General features: G+C 34.9%; 2 protein-coding genes across 3 annotated transcripts in view; one reads left to right on the top strand and one right to left on the bottom strand.

The window, feature by feature from the left end:
• Positions 1–1405: 1405 nt before the first annotated feature.
• On the bottom strand, positions 1406–17258 carry LOC123013516 (polyhomeotic-proximal chromatin protein-like). 2 transcript variants are annotated; one of them, XM_044412075.1, is made up of 15 exons: positions 17077–17258; positions 9248–9620; positions 8540–9194; positions 8308–8477; positions 6832–6972; positions 6335–6545; positions 6110–6285; positions 5913–6058; positions 5415–5662; positions 4203–4411; positions 3865–4141; positions 2696–3046; positions 2415–2562; positions 2217–2364; positions 1406–2160 (listed from the first exon to the last, which is right to left on the bottom strand). In XM_044412075.1, the coding sequence occupies exons 1-15, from the start codon at positions 17109–17111 to the stop codon at positions 1948–1950; spliced, it is 3501 nt and encodes a 1166-aa protein (XP_044268010.1). In that variant the 5' UTR covers positions 17112–17258; the 3' UTR covers positions 1406–1947. The 2 variants fall into 2 exon arrangements, with proteins under 2 accessions (XP_044268010.1, XP_044268011.1); XM_044412076.1 differs by lacking the exon at positions 6832–6972.
• The window catches only part of LOC123013518 (D-2-hydroxyglutarate dehydrogenase, mitochondrial), a 90703-nt gene continuing 72131 nt past the window's right edge, over positions 3768–22339 (top strand). The window contains exon 1 of the mRNA XM_044412077.1: positions 3768–4133. The gene's annotated coding sequence lies outside the window, so the exon portion shown is untranslated. The remainder of the gene's footprint in view (positions 4134–22339) is intronic.

Below are 22339 nucleotides of genomic sequence, written 5' to 3'. Positions count from 1 at the left end.
TAATAAGAATTTTGTTTTCTGGCAAAGGAAACAAAACTCTAATTAAAAATGTCAAGTTTTCTTCGTAAAAAAAAGCTTGAGTGTAATTTGGTAAGACAATTTAATGAATACGTAAATCACTAAATTAACAAATAAGGTGTAAATAAGTTTATTTAATTTAATGGAAAGTACTACTAGATTCAGACGCTTTCAAAAGTTAGGTTCCGTTTGGTCGCTGTAATAGTTAGGGCAAACTTTTGTCGCTGTCATAGTAACAAAAACAACGCGGCTTATGGGATTTTTACTTTTAGTGTATTAAAAAAATTGTCATTATAAAATATAAAATACAGAAATACATTTAATTTTTGATCGGTACTTACCGCCATCAAAGATTCAGAAAGTCGACAAGAGTTCGATATTCCGTATAAGATTTCAGGACCTCAACAAATCAGGTCTACAGATTGTATGAAACTGTGGCTTGAAAACTTCGGTTGGTTTTTAGATGGTTTTTTAAAATCAACAGGACATTGTTCAGGTGAATTAAAAAGAAAACGAATCTTGCGAATTAGAAGGTCCATTTAATTTTGTTGAATTGAATTCTGCATAATGTTCAGCAATGAAAAGAATTTGACTTTTTTTAAGTATTTTTGTATTAGAATATTTTTATCATTATCAATATTGGCACATCTACAAATTTTGATTTTTTGATGAGTTTTAGTTCTTTTAATAATATATTTAAAAATATAATTATTCATCCTTGTGTTATGAAACAATTATTATTTAGTGTCCAACATAAAACATTAAAAAATAATGAGAACTGAAGAAGTTAACAAAATAAGTTTGTATTTCCAATTTTTTTCGAAGTTTTCTCCAACGTCCCACTGAGTTTTAACCTCTCTGTCGCACATCTTTTTTGCTCCGATTTTTCAATTTTAAAGCTCGGCAACCCTCATTCATGAACGTTTTTTCRCAGGCAAYCTTATACCACCGTGTTCGCAATAAAATTATCTTTATTTTCATATATAATTTATTGCGCAAGCAGATCGGTGCAAATTACYACATSGACTCACMTGTTCATACCTGGCAACCCAATAGTAGTGAACAGAAAAAGGTAGGCAACCCAATTTTTTCATACTCCTTAGGCTTCATACTTTCGATTGGTATTTAATTTTTCTGGTAAGCAAGTAGGTGAAGTAATAAAAAATTATTAATTTTTGTATTTTTAATAAATCATATCCTTGAACATATTTTTTTAGGCAACCCATTCGCAATACATTCCTTTGCATATTAAATTTGATAAAAAATAAGTTTCATCCGGTAAGCAGATGGGTGAAGGTCGACCCTAATTCGTATCCTCTACTACAAGAACATGTGTAAAAATGTAGGTATTTTTTTATTCTTAAAATTAATAGGATCGGATATAGGTCGGAAATGAAACTCATTTTACAAATTACAAATGTTTATTATCATAAGTGGCAGTAATAGTAACAAATATCAATTTGTAAACTAACATTCAATTCTTTTAAACTGAAGATTGCACAGAAAATTTATTTACATAAATTTTATAAACAGAAATTTTGAATTTCATTTAGATATTTGCTATTATAAGGACTTACGAAAAGACATTATTTATAAATATATACAAATAATAAATTGTTTTGAACGCAAACATTGTATACACACTATGTACACTGGTATTAATACATACCAAAAATTAAATAATATTCTATTTTAAACCTAGTAATTATCAGTGGAATCAAAACGAAATAGATTTTGTGTCATAACGGCTTGAAACTGTTAATAATGGAATTGCAGTCAATATTAATACTAATCGCATTCACACACACACACACACACAGTCGTAGAAATTCTCTCATACATACACTATAAAATATCAGATCACTCGACAGTCTTAAACAAATTGTATAAATACTCTTAAATAACGTATAATTAGCTAATTAGAATAATTTAATTCTGTTTAGGCGGCTCTTTGTCGATTCGCATATCGTCTATTTTCGCCACGATTTTCAAAGCCGGGCCTAATTTCATCGCCATTGCGGTCATCAAATGATCCTCTTTCAACAACATTAAAGCTTGACCGTCGATTTCTTGAATCAAGAAGTCTTCTGCGTAGTCAGAACACCCTGGCAGATTCTTAATGAAATCACACACATCTTGAACCTAGAAAAATCGTCCATTTAAATAGAAGAACAAGAAAAAAAATTGACAAAACTTACACTCCACTTCAATGGATCGACTTTTGGTGTATTGTCATTCTCTTCATTAGGACTCAAACTACTCTCAGCACCAGAAGTACCGGAATCCACGTCCACTTCCATCCCGTCTTTGTCCCAATTTTTCTTATCATCGGTCTTGTATTTTACACTAAAAAATAAAATAAATAAAGAAGAATTTATCTTAATTGAATGACACACCTTTTAGCACAAGCCAGGGAACAAAACCTCTTATTCTTCTTAAATTTGGCGCGTAAGTCGACAGTACCACAAGCTTCGCATTTAGCCATTTCACCTTTGGGCGACATCCCAATTCCATTACTCGACGGAGATGAAGCTCGTTTCTTACCTGGAATAAAACACAGGTTGTGTTTAAATAATCAATAATGAAAAGAAATCAATACTTGATAAATTATTTCAAATTATTATCAACGTGACGTAATTGATTTTAAATCGATAGGGGATATGAAATTAATACTTACGAGGAGGTTCATCTTCCTTGTCGTTGGACGAGTGAATGGGTTTCACGTCGCCCAAGAGGGCGCTTCTGGTCACCGGGAAAGGTTCAGACGATTCTTGAATAACAAAATCTTCAATGACATGAGTCAGGACTTGTGGTTTCACCATAGCTTTAGGGGGGCACCGCTCTTTCACTTCTTCAGCCGTTGTGGCGATGGGAAGGCCGTTTTCGGACACTGGAATATTGGAGGGCTGCGTGGGGACTGTCCCTGGGATTGGTACCGGTTGAACACCCGTTGTTTCGGTGGTACTTAACTGCGGTTTGTTGTCACTGGACGGATTTGTGTCTTTGTTCTCGGAATGGGGTAAGGCCACTGCAACGAGGAAAAGGTCAATGAAGAACTGTTCTTATGCAAAAATGTAAAATCAAACAGTTTTTGTTAAATCGCAGAAGTTTTACAAGGAATAAAACAATTGCCATTATTTACACATAAGGATACAAAATGTACCTTTAGCTATATCAATAAAATTATCTAACTCTAATATTGTTATTTTGTTAATTACTTGAAAAAATGTTAAAAGAGGAACAAGGTCGAATTTAAATACATAAAAACTATGATTCACCAAAGGTAAAAAATATTGCTTAAGGTTTAAAAACTGTTTTTGGGCCAAATCAATACCCCAAAAGTGGGGCATCATTTACAAAAATAAAAACACAAATAGTAATTTTTAGTATGTAAAAATATGAGATGTACGAGTAATGAATTATTTCAAAAAAAAAAAGTAGATAAAAACCACAATTTGTGCACAATAATACGCGAATTAACATAAAAATGTAGTCTTTTGTTGACAACACAATTTTTTGAATGCGCTCTGACTGTTGTGAATTTCCGTATGACTAAGAAGCACAACTTTTTTATACATAATAAATGTTTTCAAATCAAAACTAAGTATAAATAAAAAGTATTTACTTACAAAAAACCTTTTTTAACAACACTACTGAGGTTATGTTAATTTTTGCGTATTATTTCACAATTCAACAAGTAAGCTATGAATTCAAAACTTGCCGCATTAACTGTCAAATGTCAAAAAACAAATCAAACCAAAAGTAAGGTTAGATCTTCTAAATTACTCAAACATTCGCAACAAGAGCCAGTTCCACAGTGTTTTTAATTAAAAAAACGTAACTCACCCTCTCCCGGTGCGTCTTTGTTCGGTTCCGCAATCATCGTAGCCGTTCCCTGCGTCGCACTATCAGCTGTGGCCGCTTCGCCTTGTTCGATTTTAACTGGGGGCACCGTCGGGGGCAAGGGGACTTGTTGTGGTGTTGAAATAGTGATTGTTTGTGGTGCGCCTGGTTGTATTTGTTGAACTTGCGACGGACTTGGAGTGACTTGCATCGTTGTAGGTTGCGTAGATGTCTGAATTTGGCCAATGATTGTTCCTGCAGGTGCCATTTGAGTAAGTTGCTGTAAATAAATAAAAGCGCAATGTAGTTAATTTGACCTGACTCCCAAATGCAATACATACTGAATGTAGCATGCCCATGGGCATGGGTTGATGGGTGACCGCCAGGTTGGATTGAAGCGGGAGACTTTGTTGTAATGTTCCAGGGATGGTTTGCTGGATGGCTTGTTGCACTTGCTGGGCTCCAGCTTGTGACATTGAAACGACAGGCATTATGGGTCTTTCGCCCGCCATTTGCAACTGTTGCTGGGGAATACCCTGGATTGTTTGCACTGAAAAAATTAAACAATGTCAATTTTACACAGGTTTTTGAATCACAGGTGTCAGAATGACTAAAATATGGCTTCACTGTGTTTGCAATGTAAATAAATGGATAGAATTTCCAGGTCGCTATTTCATTTTACACAACATAGTCTTTCTTGTGAATTATGTGATAATTAATTGTGTTCTTTTGATACCACAATTATCGCGCTGTTCCACTTAGCGTTTGATATTTGTTGGAAAGGAAACTGTTATTAAATTACCGAGAATTATTGTTATTTTTATCTTTCCAATAATTCCGACACTAATTAATAATTGACATATAGTTTGTTTGTTTTTTTAAACGGAAAACAGTCTGCTAAACGTTGGCACCATTAGCAAATTCATTCATGGTAATTTTAATAAACAAGTTGGCAGTTCCGCTTTTTGATTTAATTTGAAAACTATGTCATTAACCGTCAGCAACAAAATCATCTGAGAAAATTTCGAAAAACCGGGACAAATTGGACACCGCCAACAGTTTTTAGTTTGAAAGAGTAACAATTTTGAAATTAAAGCTAAAGAATTCGAGCTTCGAGCTCATTTCAATAAATTACATGAAATTTATTGCATTTTTTTTTATAATAGGTGCCTGTATCTTTTGCAAAATAAGTTTTTTCTGTATAAACAATCTTTTTCATTAAAATTTGTGTAACAAGAAGCTCATTTTTGCCCACAACATTGTATGTACATACTCGTACATCTTATTTTTTATGCATTTTAGATGCAAGTAGAGAAAGAAAACGGTTACACAATGAATTATGTTTTTATAAAATTCTAGACTGAATTACATTAAAGCGTAATATTATTTTTTTGTAATTTTTCAAGCCTCTGTTACACATTTAGAAATTCTCTTCAACTAGATCTGAAGGTAGAAATAAAAATTTTTGATTGGTTAAAAACCTACTAAATCAACAAATGTCTATTGAAGTTGTTTAGTAGAGCTAGTAGTAGTAAAAATATGTGTGCACATACTCATCATGGGCTTGGGTTGTATATGCTGAGGCTGCCCTTGTTGGAACTGCAGTTGTTGCTGTATGGCGTGCTGTTGAATAGCCTGTTGTTGCATAAGTACGGCTTGTTGCTGATTCTGTTGTTGCTGCTGTTGTCCTTGTTGTACTTGATTTTTATTCTGATTGGCCATTTGTTGATTTTTATCGACCGACATTGGAGATCCCGGCGTTACTGGCGTCATACCGGTCGAAGTATTCATCACGACCATTCTAATTAAGCAATAAATTGATAAAGTCAAGACACTTTACGTGAAATAAAGTGTCGAGAGGGGAACGAAGTTTAACTTGAAGCCTTCACAAGTTCAACTCAGAGATCTCTCATTAATGTTTGGAATCTAAGAAACGCAATTCAGTCGGGATTAGAACCCCTTCCGAACAGCGCACTTTGGTGTTTCTTACTTCATTGAGGGAAAGTAAGAATAACCGATTCCACTGAAATGAATCGGGATTAAAAACTTACTTGTTGCCGACCAAGTGGTGCTGTTGGATGTTTGCGTATGGTTTAATTTGGGTTTGGTTCGAGGCATCCGCTTTGGGAGCCGGCGAAGTCCGGATTTGCGGTGCTTTCGTTCGTATTTTCGTCCCAAGTTTTCCACCCATGGAAGCCTAAACACAAATCCAGCAATTTTCTTCGCTGTACACAGTAAAAATACATACGGGAGTTTGCGCTGCGATGGTCTGGGTGGAGACTGCTGAACTCGCCGGTCTAATATTTGTTGTGTTCGACGGCAATATATTTAACGTCCTACTTGTGGGTTGCTTCGGTTGAATATTTTCATTCGCTGGTCTAGGTTTATTGATCTGTTGCACATTTCCTTGGGTTGCTATCGCAGCTGCGAAAATTATTAATACATTCGAATGGAAATACGATTGCCAACTTACGATTTTGTTGGGCTTGAATCGTCGTAGCTTGAGGGCTTTGCTGGATAAACATTCCCTGGGCTGGAGATCCATCGGGAGGAGTTCCCCTGATGAAAATTGGATTGGGAGCGGCCAACAAAGCCTGGGATTGGATCCCGTTTGTTGTCCAAACCTGCTGGAGACCATTTGTGAACTGCCAAGGAGCGGCGAATTGCATGGGCTGGCCTCCCGGCTAAAAAATTCAAAAGTAGTTCGCCTCAGGAATAACATCACTATTGTGTGAAAAACTGAGTAAATAACAGGTTCATTTTCCGAGTTACGTCTTTCGTAGTCTCGAATCAATAATACACTAGTCAAAGAAGCCCATGCTCACACTTTTTGCAATCTATCAGGTTCTCGGGGTGAGTTTTTGCTACATAAAAACGGAAATGATAAAAGTGACGCGGTCATATACTTTAACTTTTTTGACACAGTGTAAAAGTGACTTAAAAATTCGGAGTATTAGCAAAGTGTCTTACTTGTAACGGACTGATAATTTGGGCTGTCGGCTGAGAGCCGAGCATTGCTTGAGATACTTGTACGCATTGTCCTTGTTGTGTTTGAGCTACAGCACCCGTACTACTCGCCACTTTTTGCATTACCTTTTGTCCGGCCATTACCTAAGTAGAACAAATTCAATCACGGACATACAGGGTGTTATGCAAGAGGTTCAACCATCAATAAAACACGTCGCTTTGACCGCAACTTTTTTTCTAAACTGAAAATTTGCACAATGCTAAGTAAATAAATCTGATTTGATAAGTAAAATAATCTTAACGCTAAGTAGGAATGCGAAGTATTAAAATAAAATTTGCTACGTGTAAAAAAAAGTGGAAGCAATATTTATCTTTAAAGGCATTTTCTGAGTCAAAATCCAGCGAAAAAATCTATGTTATACATACAGGGTATTCACCCTGTACTTTATATTCATAAAGTATGGAACCAAGCGGTTTTATTTTTAATCATTTGCCTCCAGAAAATAATAATTAATATAAATTAAAGTAATATAAAAAATGTGATCGAATTTTCAGAACGAAATTTTGTTTTGTTTTTGAGTTATGTCATTTTTTTTGTCAAAATTGCAATTTATGTGAAAATTTTTTTTTGAAAACATTAAATATAAAGCAGATAGTTGTAATCCTTAGAGTATAACTTTTATGAGGAAAATGATTTTATAGTGGGTTGCCATTTAAAAAAATATTTTTTTTGTAGAACTCAAAAACAAGGAAATTTCGAAAAATTTTATTCTTGTTAAATCATCACATTTTTATAGTACTTTATCACTCATCAATTAGTTTTTTCAAAAAATATATAGTATAAGGAAAAAACGTTTGGTTCCATACTTTTTATTCACCTGGTATTAATTATTGTATTACAGAACATTTATTATTTTACTGATGAACAATTGCAATCATTGTCTTGCCTTGTTTTTTATTTTGTTAATGAGCATCTATATCATTTAACTGTATTTCTATTAAATATTTACCGTTTTTAATGAACAAAAATATTTGACGTTTAAGTACTACACTGCTATGCATTTAATTAATTTCCCTACTTTTCTTTTCGTTTTATTTTGTAACCGCTTTCTGTAATTTTAAAATAGCCGTTTAGTATTTTTACTTATCGTTTAGTATAGTATAAATGCCGCTACACTTAGCATTTAGTTTAATAACTTAGCGTTTATTTTTTTCCATTTAATTTAATTTATTTTTTTTGTTCGAATAGTTTTAATTAGGACAATAAAGTTTTGTTTTTTATTCATTTGAATGGCTTTTAGAATTCAATATAAAACATACTTCAAGGTACAAAAAGCACTATTTTGTAATTGTTTGGACGTATTGTATTGTTGGTTAAATGTCGTGTAAACCTCCATGACACCTCGTATTTCGCTACAAGACTATTTCTCGGACTGTTGGAGTGTTCCAATGTGCGAAATTACGTGAACATCGACTTACCTTATGCATATCCTGCTGTTTCTGCTGCGCCACCTGGCCATTGCCTGTAGCCGAATGGTTGGGCAAGATATTCGGTTGCGAGCTGATCACTCCTAATTGACTCAAAACCAGAGTTTGTTGATTTTGCGTCGTCGGAATGGTCGGAATGGTCGTATACCCCGGAAAAGTAGCTATTTGCAAATCCCCCAAGCATAAAATAAACCCAAATTTGCGTCTGATTAATGTAAATTACCTGCTTGACTACCCTGAAGTACGTGTTTTCCTTGCGCCGTCGTCAACATATGAGGAGTCAGTTGGTTTCCTTGAAAAGGCTTCGTAATCACTTGTATTTGCTGTGGGTTAATACCGGGATGCAAGGCGATATTGCTGGGCATCAGAAGTTGTCCTTGCGTATTGTAAACTTGTTGCAAATAAGTGGGATTTTGGATGACTTGGACGCGGCCGTGGCTCCAGTCGGCGCTGATCTGTTGAGGATGGGCTTGGCTCTGTTGCAATGGGGACATCGTGGTTAAAGTTGCACTTCCCGTTTGGGCCGTTGCCAGAACTTGACCGTTTTGTGTCTGAATCACCTGACCCTGTTGGGCCACTTGTTGGTGCATCGAGACGGTGTGCTGAGGGGGGCCCATCGAAGTCACAGCGACCTGCTGCATATGGGGACTTTGTGCAGGAGCGAGGGCTTGCTGTTCCTGCTGTTGTTGTTGTTGTTGCTGCTGCTGCTGCTGCTGCTGCTGCTGTTGTTGTTGCTGCTGCATAGCCACTTGTTGCATTTGTTGCTGTTGCTGTTGGACGACCTGAGCCTGGGCTTGGGCTTGGGCCTGAGCCTGTGCTTGGGCCTGAGCCTGAGCTTGAGCCTGAGCCTGAGCCTGAGCGTTGGCATCAGCGATTTGCTAAAGACACAAGTTGTAAAATTATCAATATTTGCGAGGGAAGATTGACTTACCTGTTGCTGGCTTTTAATCTCGCTCATGTTTGATTGATTATTCGCTTCTTGTCTTAAATTCTCGTGGCCGCGATCTAAATTTAGGAGTGTGTTAGCGATGTCATATTTACAATCGTCGGCTGTTATGTCGTGAATTCCTGCTTTTTGAGCTAAAGTCTCTAAGCATTGAAGGGATCGACTCGCTTGCTGATTATTGTTACTTTCAGAAGGGTCGCGTTGGGTTGATTCCGGTTCTTGATTGCTCGGTTGTTCGTCTTCGTTGTTGTTAAATTTTTGTTGTTTTGTTGATGGACTTGTGTTTGTTGTGTCTTTGAGTGGCTGCTTTTGATGCTGTTGACTGTCAGCCTGTTGCAGATTGTCGTAATGTTGAGACCTATAATAAAAAATAAGATAAAATTTCAGTGAGTAATAATTTTTTGATTACTAAATTTTTACCCACATTTAAAAGCACAACAATAACATAGTAATGCATACAATGAAATGCTTCAACATATTTGAACAAAGTAAACTTTTCTTTAGTATTAAAAAATCTGAATTCTTTTAAAGATAGGAGTTTTACTTTGTAGGAAAAACAATCAACATCCTTTTAGATTATGTTCTTCCGAAAACCATATGGCAAAAGAAAAGCATTACTTTAATCACTTGTTAAAAAATAAATATACTGCACAGTGAATAAAACAACAATAGGTAGTACATTAACATGCCTAACTCTTAAGATTTATATTCATTTTTATTGTCGTTTATTCGCAATTATGGAAAATGATATTTTCGAAAATAATTATGTATGTTTGCTTGAAAAAAAATTTGTGGTTTGAGGTAATGAAATATAAAGCCTATTACTTATATAGTCCTGAAATTTGACTGATGGTGAAATGTAGTATAAAAAGTTATTTTAGTATTTAGGATTGCTCTTGATGTAATAAATTAAACAACATTATTTTTAATTTCTTTAACACAGAATGTAGGATTTGAAGACTTGAAAGTATTGTAGCGCATTAATTCTCTCTATGGCGGAATTTCGTTAAATGCTTATGCTTTGGATGGGTTATAAAGCCAGGGGCTTTTGTTTTACGACCACACATATCATGTGTTGAAGGCGGATGTATGTACTAAAATTACCTTCTGAGAGCGGCTTACAAGCACGTATAATGTGGGAAAACACCATGAATTTTGCATGTTACCATAACACCGTTTTGGTAAAACGGGTATGCTGGGCTTTTGTTTCGTTGGAAGTAAAAAAGAATGAAATTGAATCGAATAAAATAAAAGAAAAATATTGTGCCGAACAATAACTGACAGAATTTTCATTAAAAAAATAAAGCACTTTCTCTGGAGTGCACAGTGAGACTGAAATGAGCCATTGGGGAGAAATAAATGTAACTGATACCTGAAGTTTTCTCGATATCTCGAAAAAATACTTTCACTCGGCCGATCTGCAAAAATACGGTTTGCCATTACCAAAAACCAGATTCCGACTTGTAAAAGCAGTAATTAGAGATTTTTAATAAAGTGGATGGACCGTTTCCCAAACTTCAATAAAGTTGATTTACTGGGTGGCCGAATTTTTTCATTCCATCCGGACCCATTCCAAACATCTGCCGCTTTCATAATAAAATCAGTATAAATTCGAATAATTGGAAACTGGTCTTTTTTACAGAATCGAGCAATGTCACGGGAGATGTTCATTAAATACAAAGTAAAATAATTGAGACAACTCCTGGAGCTGTTAATTATTCATTATGTTTCGAGACGCGGGAGAGCGGATAAATGAATTTTAATGTTACTTTCACTCGAGTTCAGAAAGCCGTCTCGAACAAAAAGGTCTCTTATTATTAAAATACAGGTATTTTTTAAAATAACATTGCAACCCCTTGAAATATTCACTGCTTGTTATCATATAGCGAACCACTCAAATTAACATTTGCATATTCCCTGAATGTCCTCTCCATTTCAACATTCCTTTCGAGCATTTTCGTTCAAGATTGCGATATTTTATTTAACCAAACCGAAGTGCAGCGATGCCACAACATTTTCACTTGCCTAAAATTCCACTCAACAGAATAAAATATTCATCGATTAAATCATTACTTCCGCCATCATAGAACCTGTTTCTGCATTTTCTATGCCCTGTTGAATATTTACAGTACTAGTTCCATTGTTAAAAAACATTTATTTTTGCATTTGAAACCAGAAACGGATAGGTTTTTCCATGTATTGCTATTAAAACCGCCATTATTTTATATTCGCAGACGTTGGGGTCGAATGCAATCACCACACACTCTGCCTCAGGGAATGTTGCAGCTTTTTTCCATTTTTAAACCACCCTTGGCAGACTACTGATAGCAGGACCCTGAGTTAGTTACACTTATTAGATTTGAGTGCCCATCCTGCATCTATATAGGCTATTTATTTTAAATCAGATCCGCCACCAATATATACGTGCTTGGACTCCTCAATCACACCCTGATTTAAAAATACACTTACTCTTTCGGTCCTAATTTTCCTTTATTCATTCGTTTGTACTGAAAAACGGTTATTGGAGTTTTGCGTTTCTTGCAAGACACTCGAAATTTCGGTTTGATTTTTAACATAACGATCGGTCGAGGCACATCGGCCGGTTCATGCAGAACTAAAATTTTAATCGCCGTTCGTTTTTATGATTTAATGGCACTTTCAGAAAATGGAGTCTGGGCCGGTCTGTAAAAATAACAATTCCTCGACTGGCCCTAATAAACCGACAAGGTCGTTCCTCGGAATTTTCGAGCTTAGACTACCTGTTTTCCAGCCCCTTTGGCTTGTAATACAGCACGGTAATTACTTATTTACCTCCCGACGGACTTACAGTTACAAGCTTCAAGTTGTCTTTTTCGCTTATTAGTAAAATAAGCGTTAGCAGACAGCTGCTTCCTCGATGCTTGTAATTACTTTAGACCAAGTGGAAAGGTGACAGAGTCAACAGATTGGCTTTAGATATCGTGAATTAATTCGATTATTCAAAATACTTCTCAGAAGGTACAGCAACATGATCAGAAATTAAACTATTCGAAAATGTTTCCTAGAATCTCGATAAGGACATCCTGAATTTCATACTGAATTATTTTCTTGTTCTCTGGCGTTTTCTGAGAGGATATAAATAATGGATGTGACGTGAAACATAGATTCCGATCATTTTTTGATATAAAGAATGGCCGGATATAGGGGAAAGTCGCGCATATTGGACTCAGTGAGTCTATCTCATTACATTTTTTGAACTTTTTATTCAATTTCTCCACCCTATAGGAATATTTTAGTTATAATGTCTCTTCTATTTCCAGAGCTTAAAAAATCCGGTCCACTTTATCAAAATAAAAATTCTGTTGAAAATTGTAGTGGGTATACATAAAAAAGCCCACTTTAAACCCAATAAAATATTAACGACTTTCCTTTATTATTTTTTAATAAATGAACAGAAATTCTCCGATTTTTATTGTCTGTCATCGTAATTAGGAAACACTTAGAAAAACATAATTGCCAAGTACGAATTTGCAGGCTAACTAATCAAAACATTTAAAGCAAACCAACTGTTGTTGTCACACAGTTCAATTAATTTGTACACACATCAATGATGTTGAGGTTAAACAATTTATCAAACATTACAATACATGCATTGCTAAACACGTTCGTATACGCGAATATTCACCTTTTCGAGAAAAAACATGTAGATACGTGTCTGAAAAATGTTATTTGCTTTGTTGATTACTTTAATTTATCCACGTGTCCCTTCGTTTACAAAGTAAATAAAAAGTACATTTGCATTTCCACGCTTTCCTTTGATCCTGAATTTTTAATATTCGGCTAAAAACGTCACCTGGATAAAATTCCGAGTAAAAAAACACCAGGAGGCGAAAGAAGTATTATAATTGGTGCTGCGACAGATGATTTGGGGAAGGGGGTGTATGCACCCCCAGATATAACCACCGACAGTACCCCCGGGGAGGTCTGGTGCACCGGGTGCGACCGACAGGAAAATTACGAGGGTTGGTAGGGGCGACGAGGGAGGAGGAGAGGCAGCATCCATAGAGCAGGGTGGATGGGAAGATGAAACTTCTAGTTTTATTGCATGGACTGTATAAACAAATTAACGTCCCAACCAGTTGGTATATTAAAATGGCTCACGTTTTATGGCCGAATGTAATCTATTCTTTATTTTTGGCTCGAGTGAAAGAAACTTCACAATTTCGGAATAAAAAACTTTCGAGGATCGTTCGAAGAATCGGCTCGTAAACAAACTCATCCCATTTCCATACAATCCCAAAGTGTGGTTTACATATTTCAACGTCATGATGGTGCTCCGCCCCCTGGGGATACACCACTTTCAAAAAAGCCTCCTGAGGACAAATCCGCTGACCTGCCGATCGTTCCTTCCACAGATTTGCAAATCTGCACATTCATCTCCGGTTTCTTTCTCTCTAAATTCTGTAAGGCTTTGTAGATGACGGGGAGTGGAAAAGAAGGCAATTTATAAAATGGAAATTTACCGGATGCATACACAATGCTGCTTGATTATTGTCAACACTTGGTGCGTTCTTATTATAATGATGGCAGGACTACGAGAAAAATTTATATTATTATTTATTTTATTCTTATTTGCATATTAATCATGAAAAATCGGATTTTTATTCAAGGTGTTTCAGTTACAATCCACATTTCCCTTTCCCCAATACTGATGATGGATGGCAAGCCGACTGTCGTAATTGGATTGGCTATGGTAAAATAAATCTAATCTCTGCGAATTGCATTAAAAAATTTAATCATTTGTCTGGTATAAATTTTATCTGACGCTCTTTATTATTTCAGATTATGTGTCCGTATTTATATGAATTTAAACCTTTTGCTGTAAAAGGAAAAAAGAAAATTGAACCAAACGAGGTCTCGATTATACTGTCACACGAAATTTGTCTGAAACGTATAATTTAACCCAATGTTCGTTTGAATTTCGACCGCAAAAGTTCGTTACGCGGCATTGTCGACGAAACAAACTATAATTTTGAAAAGCTCCCAATTTTTTATGTACCTATATTTTATTTTTTATAGCGGGAGATAATAAAAATAGAAATAGGAACGAATGTATCCACGAAATGAATATGTATACGAGCACTTTCTAATTATAATAATAAAGCCATTGTATTTTTACAATAGTCATTAAAGTGCAAATATCTTATGTGATGGATGTTAGTAATAAGTGGCTGCTTGTGTTTCTAATTAGTCATAATGGCAATCATAAATGCAATAACGACTTTAAGATAAATACCAGTTAAATAAACAGAACATTGCTAATTCAAGTGTGCCTTTTTAATTTACCATAGCTAAATCAATTTCAATTTTTTTAACCATTTTTTTGATCTCCATAATATTTAATAATTGATGTATTTATGAAAAGTTAAAAAACAAAGCAAAATCTACACATAAATATCACATGTGGGAATAAATATTTATACACTTATTGTGATGAGTATTTATTGAACCATAGACCCAACATCACTTGCATACTTTTGATAAGCAACATACACAGAAGAAATTGTTTCTAGATAGGGAGCTTTAAAATGACCATCTGTGACAAGTTCACAGTTCACATTTTTTCACAACACTTGTCGCAAATGTCTGAAATATAACTATAATAAAGGGAAAAACTTTTAGTTTTGGTCCTAATAAAAGAAATTTCGTTTAATCTTGAAAATTTCCACTGATCCATTCATGTAACATAATAATCTGACTCCCATTTCAGTTTTAATAGTGTTCATTACTGAAAAAATCGACTTTAGAGGCCAATTTAGATTTTAATTGGAAACATGAGTTCGTAGAATTTTTTTTTATATTATTTATGTTAGCAAAGTCTAATACATATACATTTCAATAATTTGTGATATTTTAAATAAAGGTGAACATATTTTTTTTAGTTTTGTTAGTTTGTGCATGTTTTTTTGGTCAAATATCTTGTCACTAACATCCAAATTTGAAATGTCAATTTTTGTGAGTTGTTCTGGGGTTACATTTTTTCGAGAGAAACGGACTTCTTATATTTTAAAAGTGTATACATATTGTTTAATTTTTTACCAAGGATATTAGATTACTTTTTCTTTAAGTTTATAGAATCTCGAAGGTTGTTTCTACTTTTAATTTTGGGGGTTAAATAAAACTGTATGCTAAAGAATCCTTAATCGTTAAAACATTTACAGAGTAGTTTTGAAATAATAGGCAAAATTTTACAGTGTTATCATGACATACAGAACAAAAAGTAGGTATTTTTCGTAACTCGCACGCAAAAATTATAGCATTTTTTGTTGTAAATATATTACTTAATAATTAATGTACAACATATTATAGTACGCAAATCCGTAGCTTTTAAAACCGGATTTTTAAAGCATTTATTTAATTATGTATTTAATTTTACTAATAATAATAAGCCAGTAATAGTATCAAACTATGAAATTTATACCGAAACTGAAAGTTTGAAACTATTATTAAGTATTAGCATCAAAGTGGGCCTGGCATGTCTGTGTCTGATGAAATTGGATATACTCTAGCCCTTCTAACTTCTAATTTGCCCCTCCCATTGCATATTCATAGTTGACAATAAAATTGGTTACTAATAATGAAGGTAGATTTAAAAATTTAGATTTAAATAGATATAAATTTAAAAAAACATTTCAACAATTTTAATTCTATATGTAGAACCAAAGGAATTGATCGTATCAAAAAAAAAACATTTGGTTTTTGTTTTATTCATTTTTTAACTTATGTTTAAGTCGCAAAAATTACCTACACCCTACCCATTGTATTGTCTTAGTAACCAATAAAAATGGTTACTAACAAGGTGGTTAGATGGAAGTGGCAAGTTTTGGCCTATTATCATCAGTTTTATCTAAACATTTTTATGTAGATTGAATCTGCCAGTAGTTTTTATTGGTGGCATTATGTGGGTGGAGCAAATGCAATGGCTCTCCCCACTAGGGAATTGCATGTCCCAGATCCATTTTAAATTTTAGATCAGCGTTTACCAAACTTTTTCAACCACGAATCAGCATTTTCGTCTCTATTAATTTTAATTTTTGATAAATCCGTTAACAAACAGGTTATTTATTTGAAAGAGGCTATTAAAATTGCACAATTCATTATAAATTTAACCACAGTTTGGGAAACCCTGGTGTAGATAATTTGGAGTAGCGTTAATTTTTTGTTTGGGCTGATTTGTAGTTGGTTTATTTTTGGGTCGACAATTTGTGAGTTATTAAATATGAAGAGGAAGAAGGGAAACGGAAACATGGCCATCATCGATTTCATAATAACAATCGTGTGTAATCTCCGAAATTACCTAGCAGTTAATCAAGCAAGCCGATATCTCGAACGGTTCTCCGAACGCGACAGACACGCTCCGAGTAGCGCCGTTTAAAGGGGAACTACCACTAGTCCACTACTACCAACTGCACGTTTCAAGCAGATGTATCCGAGTCGCCGCAACTCCTTAGCCCCACTCTTGGCAATTAACGTGCAGTTAAATCCAGCAAGACGCCGACGGGCTATTAGCGACCTCATGCCGGACTAGGTCAAGTTTTTCCATCCGATTCCATTTAATTTAAACGAAAAGAAAAAAATTGCACAGACGAAGACAGCACTATCGGGCGCATGCAAGCTTCAGACAAAGACAGAGCCTAAGCCATCGCCGCCATTTTAAACGCAAAAACCAACATGAAGGATGTAAAAACGTACCGTTTTAGATAAATCGAAGTGGTCCTCTTGCTAATCGCGCGCAAAATCAACCCAAACTAAATGTAAATAAAAATAAAACTGACCTTTTCGTAAAAAAACCAAAACCTCTCCGTTCCATATCACGCGAAATTCGTAAGAAACCAAAGGAAAAGCACTATCACGTAGGCATAGAAATGGGAAATCGGACGGGGGAAAACCTCAACGGTAACTAGAAACGGCAAACACTTCTTCAAGTTCCACACTTGGCCACACCGAACACGCGACTGCGCCGCTCGGCAAGGATAGGAACTGGTTGTCCTTCACTCCTCCAATGAGGGTAAACATATCCCTACCTGTAACCGGATTGGTCGACATTTGAAAATGACGCGAGAGCAGGCGAGGGAACGATGCCTTCTCTCTTGGAGAAATGGAAAAAGACGAGGAGCTGGTGGAGAGATTGACGGGCGACCATGCTATTCAAGGATCAACTTCTGGCATGGCGTTTCTATCACTCTGATTATACCACACATTGGCCGGATTTCGGAAATGGAGGACGCTTTAAGCGCTCTTAATCCGCCAAAGATCAAACGACTGGTGACCATTCCCGAATTAGCCATTCTGGCGGCGTTTCTTCCTTGGTATTATGCAGATTCCAGATTAACCTTCGGAGGCTCTGCTTATCATATTTATGCAGCGATTATGACTCACGATACTATTTTGCAAATGAAACTTACGTGGATGGAAACGTTTGAGGAACGTGGAAATTAACGATAATTAACACAACAAGGCGGTTTTTGGGACGGTAGTTCCCTCAGGAACAATTCTACACAAGAGCTCAGTCTCTTATAACCGATTCGGATCGTAATCAATGAAATGGAGGGAACATATGCAAATTATTGTATAAACATAATTCACACTTCAAGTGACTTGTGTCAGCTTTTTGGTGTAACTTTTAATGACTTCCGGTCTTGATTCAGGCTTCAATGTTAGTTAGCAGGAATGGGTTTTCTTGAAAACTCTCGGTCTTTCCGATAATTGCTTGGTTCCTTTTTACCACTTTAATTCGATTTATAAGTTGGCAGGCACATGGCCACCTGCACGAAAAGCTTGTTATGATTTATTTACAAGGCAATAATTTTATAATCGAATTTGAACGGTGTCTTTGTTTATTTCGTTTCCTGAAACGAAGACTTCATTGGTGTCACATGCTGGTTTGTTTCTTTTAAGATGCGAAGCTTTGGAACGCTATTTCAGTCACGTCCTTGGAAGATACCGAGTGGCTGCTCTTCTAATATCAATTAACTTTCAAATTTTTCGGTTTGAAGGGGAGAGACTTAGCATTTTATTATTAATTATTGGAGTAAAAGTATAGAGACCATGCACCAAGAAGTTGTAGTGTGTGATTGATGTACCTAACACCTTTTCATAAAAAATTCTTGGAGCTGTTAATTAAAGTTACAATTTTAAAATTTAACTCTAAAAGCCCTTAATTTGCTCATTTCAGTAAGTTTTGGTTTTATTTCACACTAAAGCACCAAATTTCTGTAGGTAGGTAATCACATACATAATTAGGTAATCTCTTTAAAAATATAATTTTTTATAATCGATTAAGGCAAAAATTTTAAGCAATGAATTAAAAAAATGACAAAAGCGATATTTTCCTTAAAGCCGTTAAATTAATAACTAATGATAGATATAATAAATATCAATTATAAAATCACAAAATACGAACGTAGCGAGTGGTACATTTCGGTCCAACGAATAATAGTAACCATCTCTTGGGAGTTCAGTACTCTAATTTTTCTACTATTGACAAAATGGTTTAGCATTCAATACCTAGAATAAATAAGTAGAAAAAAAAAAACAACAACTAAACAACGATACTTAACTTAAAAGGCATTGCAAGAATTGTTCCTACAGTAAAAACACTTTTCCATGGTGTTTGTCAAGAATAATAAAAAAACTTTTGTCGCTTTGTTAAATATTAGTTACGAGGGCAATTCAGAAAGAAGCCATGAAACAAAAACGAACGATAACAGATTTTTGTTATTACATCGATACCTGGAACTTTTACGAGTTCAGAGACGAAGTTTTGGGTCATTTGCTGTATTTATAAATAGCAAACAATAATGAGAGAAATAAAAATATAGAGCACCAAGGTGTTTATTTTTTTACCAAAAGAAACGAATGGTAGCCATTTATTGACAAAGTTGTTTCCCTCTTAGAAAGGTCAAAATTCCATCATCAAAAGCTAATGACAAGCATTTTTTGCATTTAAAAAGGAGTGCTGATGATTGAGTGGCTACAACCAATGTGCGAGGTGACTAAACCTGACCTGACTTAACGACTTTTTTACTTATTGGACCTAAATTTGTAAAAAAAAAGTTGAGGGAAAAGATTTGAATTAAATGAAAGGTTAATTACTGCTGTTGCTGACCTATTTTGCTGACATTAAAAAAAAAAATTTTTGGCGAAATGGCATATCTGGAGAAAAATTGGGAATACGTAGTGCATTAGTACCTTTGGAAGGATGCTTTCTTGAAAAATACAACTTCATTTGAAGTCCTTTAATACATACGAATGTAGGTAGATTTCTGATTTCTTTCTGAACTGCTCTGGTGTGTATAATTTTTTATTACAAAAACGAGGGAAATTTAAAAAACTCGTTGAAAAATATGTCTATTTTAACACATTTTGGGCTTGTCAGTCATCAAGAAAGTTAAAAACTCCTCAAGGCTGGGTGGATTTTTTGTGCTCAAACGAACACAATAAGTTTTAAGTAACCAATTTCATATACAGTCTACTAAAAAGATAACATCAACAGTGCTAAGCATTGTGAATGTGCTGATAGCCTGGAAGCCTCCAGCGATATAAATGAAAGCAGTTAATTTATGGTCTTTTTCACTGTAATTAACTGTCGCATCACACCATCAAATTCATCTTCGTTTGACAACGACTGACATAAAATGAGTGTAAAGAATAAATCAAAGTGTTTAAATGACTTGAACCTTTCATTTATGCCTTGAATTCTGTATTATTAATTATTATTATTGAAAGGGCATTTACTCTTTGAAGTAGATATATTTTTTAGTCGAAATTACAGTAATAAACAGATAATTTAAAAGATGCGTTAGCTTTTTAGTCAGCTTTTGCATATCAGTATAATAGAGGTCACTAGTAATTGACTGGAACAATAAAATAATTTTGCACTTAAATAAGGCTGGCAAAGAAGTATCACCTATTTTAGTCGAACTCAGATTTATTGAATTACAAACTGATTTTCCAAAGATACTTAAAATACTTTCAATGATTTTTTTTAATTTTAATTAAAGAAACAAGAATTTTTTTTCGAAACGTCTCTACTGCGTGTAAGCTGTTTAATATGAATTAATCCTTGCACCTCGAACGATTTATTATTAATAAAACATTAGATATTGTATCTCTTTCCCACGTTATAGGAGCGTGTGAATAAGGACTACATTTCCACTTGCCTACGTTCGTGTTGCAGAAACTCTCAAAGTTGCACAACTCTATTTGATGTAACATTAACAATTTTAATTTATTTATTAAAATTTTCAAAGTAAACCAACCTTTCCTCTTCTGCAACCTCCACTCTACAGGTATAACTAAACCTTAAGTAAACATCATGGGTTCTACAGGTGGAATAACAAACGGCAACCCTATATTGGGTTCGCATTGTAAACAAACACACAGTAAATCTTTTTGATGTGTACAAGCAAATAAAAAAAATCAATAACAGTGTCCTAAGAGCCTTTGGCATAATTCCAAGATGTAGTTATTTACTCTTTTCAAAAAATTTCACGAATCACTCTGTATATCTAATGCATTTCAGAAATTCAGAGACTCACTTTTTCTTCTCATGACACATGCATAAATACAATTCCATATTTCTTCTTTCTGTTTGATGTATTACACCCATTTTGCCCAAATCTGTCGAATAAACCGTTTTCGTAAAGAATCTCTCGCCCCAACGCTCGAAGAGGGTTCGAATCGCTCCTGAATAATGATGATAATTTATTAATGCATCGTCACCGAGTGCATGCTGCGCACTTCTTGCACGTGAACCGGTGATCAGTGTTTCTTGTCTTGCAGACGCAGTCCTGTTCTCCTAATGGAGAACGCAGCATCATTAACTCAGGCATCAATCACCGCCTCCTATGATGAGATGCCGCTGGTCGTAGTCTGCCATCACCAGGAAGAATTCAGCGAGTTCCATCAGAGCGCTAGTTCTTTTGATGTCAGACATCGTTTATTATTTTAGGCGGTCGATCGCTTATGGGAACAAATTATTTAGGAAAATAAATGAAAGAAAAGGTATTTTGGAAGTTAATTGGCAACAAAAAAAGTGTGTGAATTGTTGTTGAGATGCGTGGCCTTTGTCGCAATAACTTCTAATGGGAGTTAATGGATAAAAATGAATGAGTAACTTCCTTATTGCGCTTCTTTTACATTAACCATGATAGGAGTCAATAAGACAAACGGCATTAAATACTATTGAAAATATACTCATGGGTCATGATCGTCATAATTTCTACAAAAAGAATATTTTATAACTATTCATTATCAAGTCATTGATTAATGGTTATAGGAAAGAAAATAACACATTACTGTTTGTGCACTAACGTTCCTAGTGGGTACAAATTTGCATTTTTGCTCAAGTTACGAAATAGCAGACACTTTTAAAGTTATACAGTTTTTAAGATATTAGGAATCACTCAATTCCATCTGAAATTCCGGCAACTTACGCCTGCGGAATAATTGGACGAAGTGTTGGGCTGAAAACTGAAACAGATGGAATGATTTCTGTTGACAGAAAGCTTATTCTCAACAATGATAAAACTGTTTTTTTTTGCAAAAATATCCAATTCGATTCTCAGATCTTGCATTAGCTTAATGAGTCTTCAGCCTAGCAACGAAACAGTTTCCCTAATGGAAATTAGTTCCAACCTCACGCACAGTCTTACAGAAACGTGTTGGCATCACTATCTTATATAGCGTGTGGATTGTAGACATCAGCTGTCGCAAATTGAGTTGGCAAAACTGCTGAAATATTGCAGACTCTTCGTCTGCTGGATTGCTGTTATTTGATACCAGGAACGCTCTATCACATAATTTGTGCAACTTGATTTAAGTTCAATTTAGAATGAAAATAAACAGTGGTAAATGCCACCTGTCATTCCTTAATGGGGAATCATGAGTTTTATTTTAAAGTTAATTGGGATTTTTCGAGTCGTTTCAAAATTAAACGTTTATTTAATAGGATAAAGAGTCATTACCCGAAGTACGTACAAGTCGAATTTTAAATCATTACTAATTAATCTCATATTTTTTGATACTAGATTTCAA

The sequence above is a fragment of the Tribolium madens genome, unplaced genomic scaffold, assembly GCF_015345945.1.
Source record: "Tribolium madens isolate multiple individuals breed KSU strain unplaced genomic scaffold, Tmad_KSU_1.1 Scaffold_96;HRSCAF=242;Tcas5.2_LG5, whole genome shotgun sequence".
In the NCBI taxonomy this organism is placed as follows: domain Eukaryota; kingdom Metazoa; phylum Arthropoda; class Insecta; order Coleoptera; family Tenebrionidae; genus Tribolium; species Tribolium madens.
Note: the sequence above shows the minus strand (reverse complement) of the source record. Positions and strands in the feature narration are given on the sequence as shown.

Coding starts and splice junctions, on each gene's coding strand:
- LOC123013516 (XM_044412075.1), bottom strand. CDS start 17,111: ATGGAACGGAGAGGTTTTGGTTTTTTTACGAAAAG. Junction 5,663..5,912: donor CACCACTTGGTCGGCAACAA/GTAAGTTTTTAA, acceptor TTGCTTAATTAG/AATGGTCGTGATGAATACTT. Junction 4,142..4,202: donor CCATGGGCATGCTACATTCA/GTATGTATTGCA, acceptor ATTTATTTACAG/CAACTTACTCAAATGGCACC.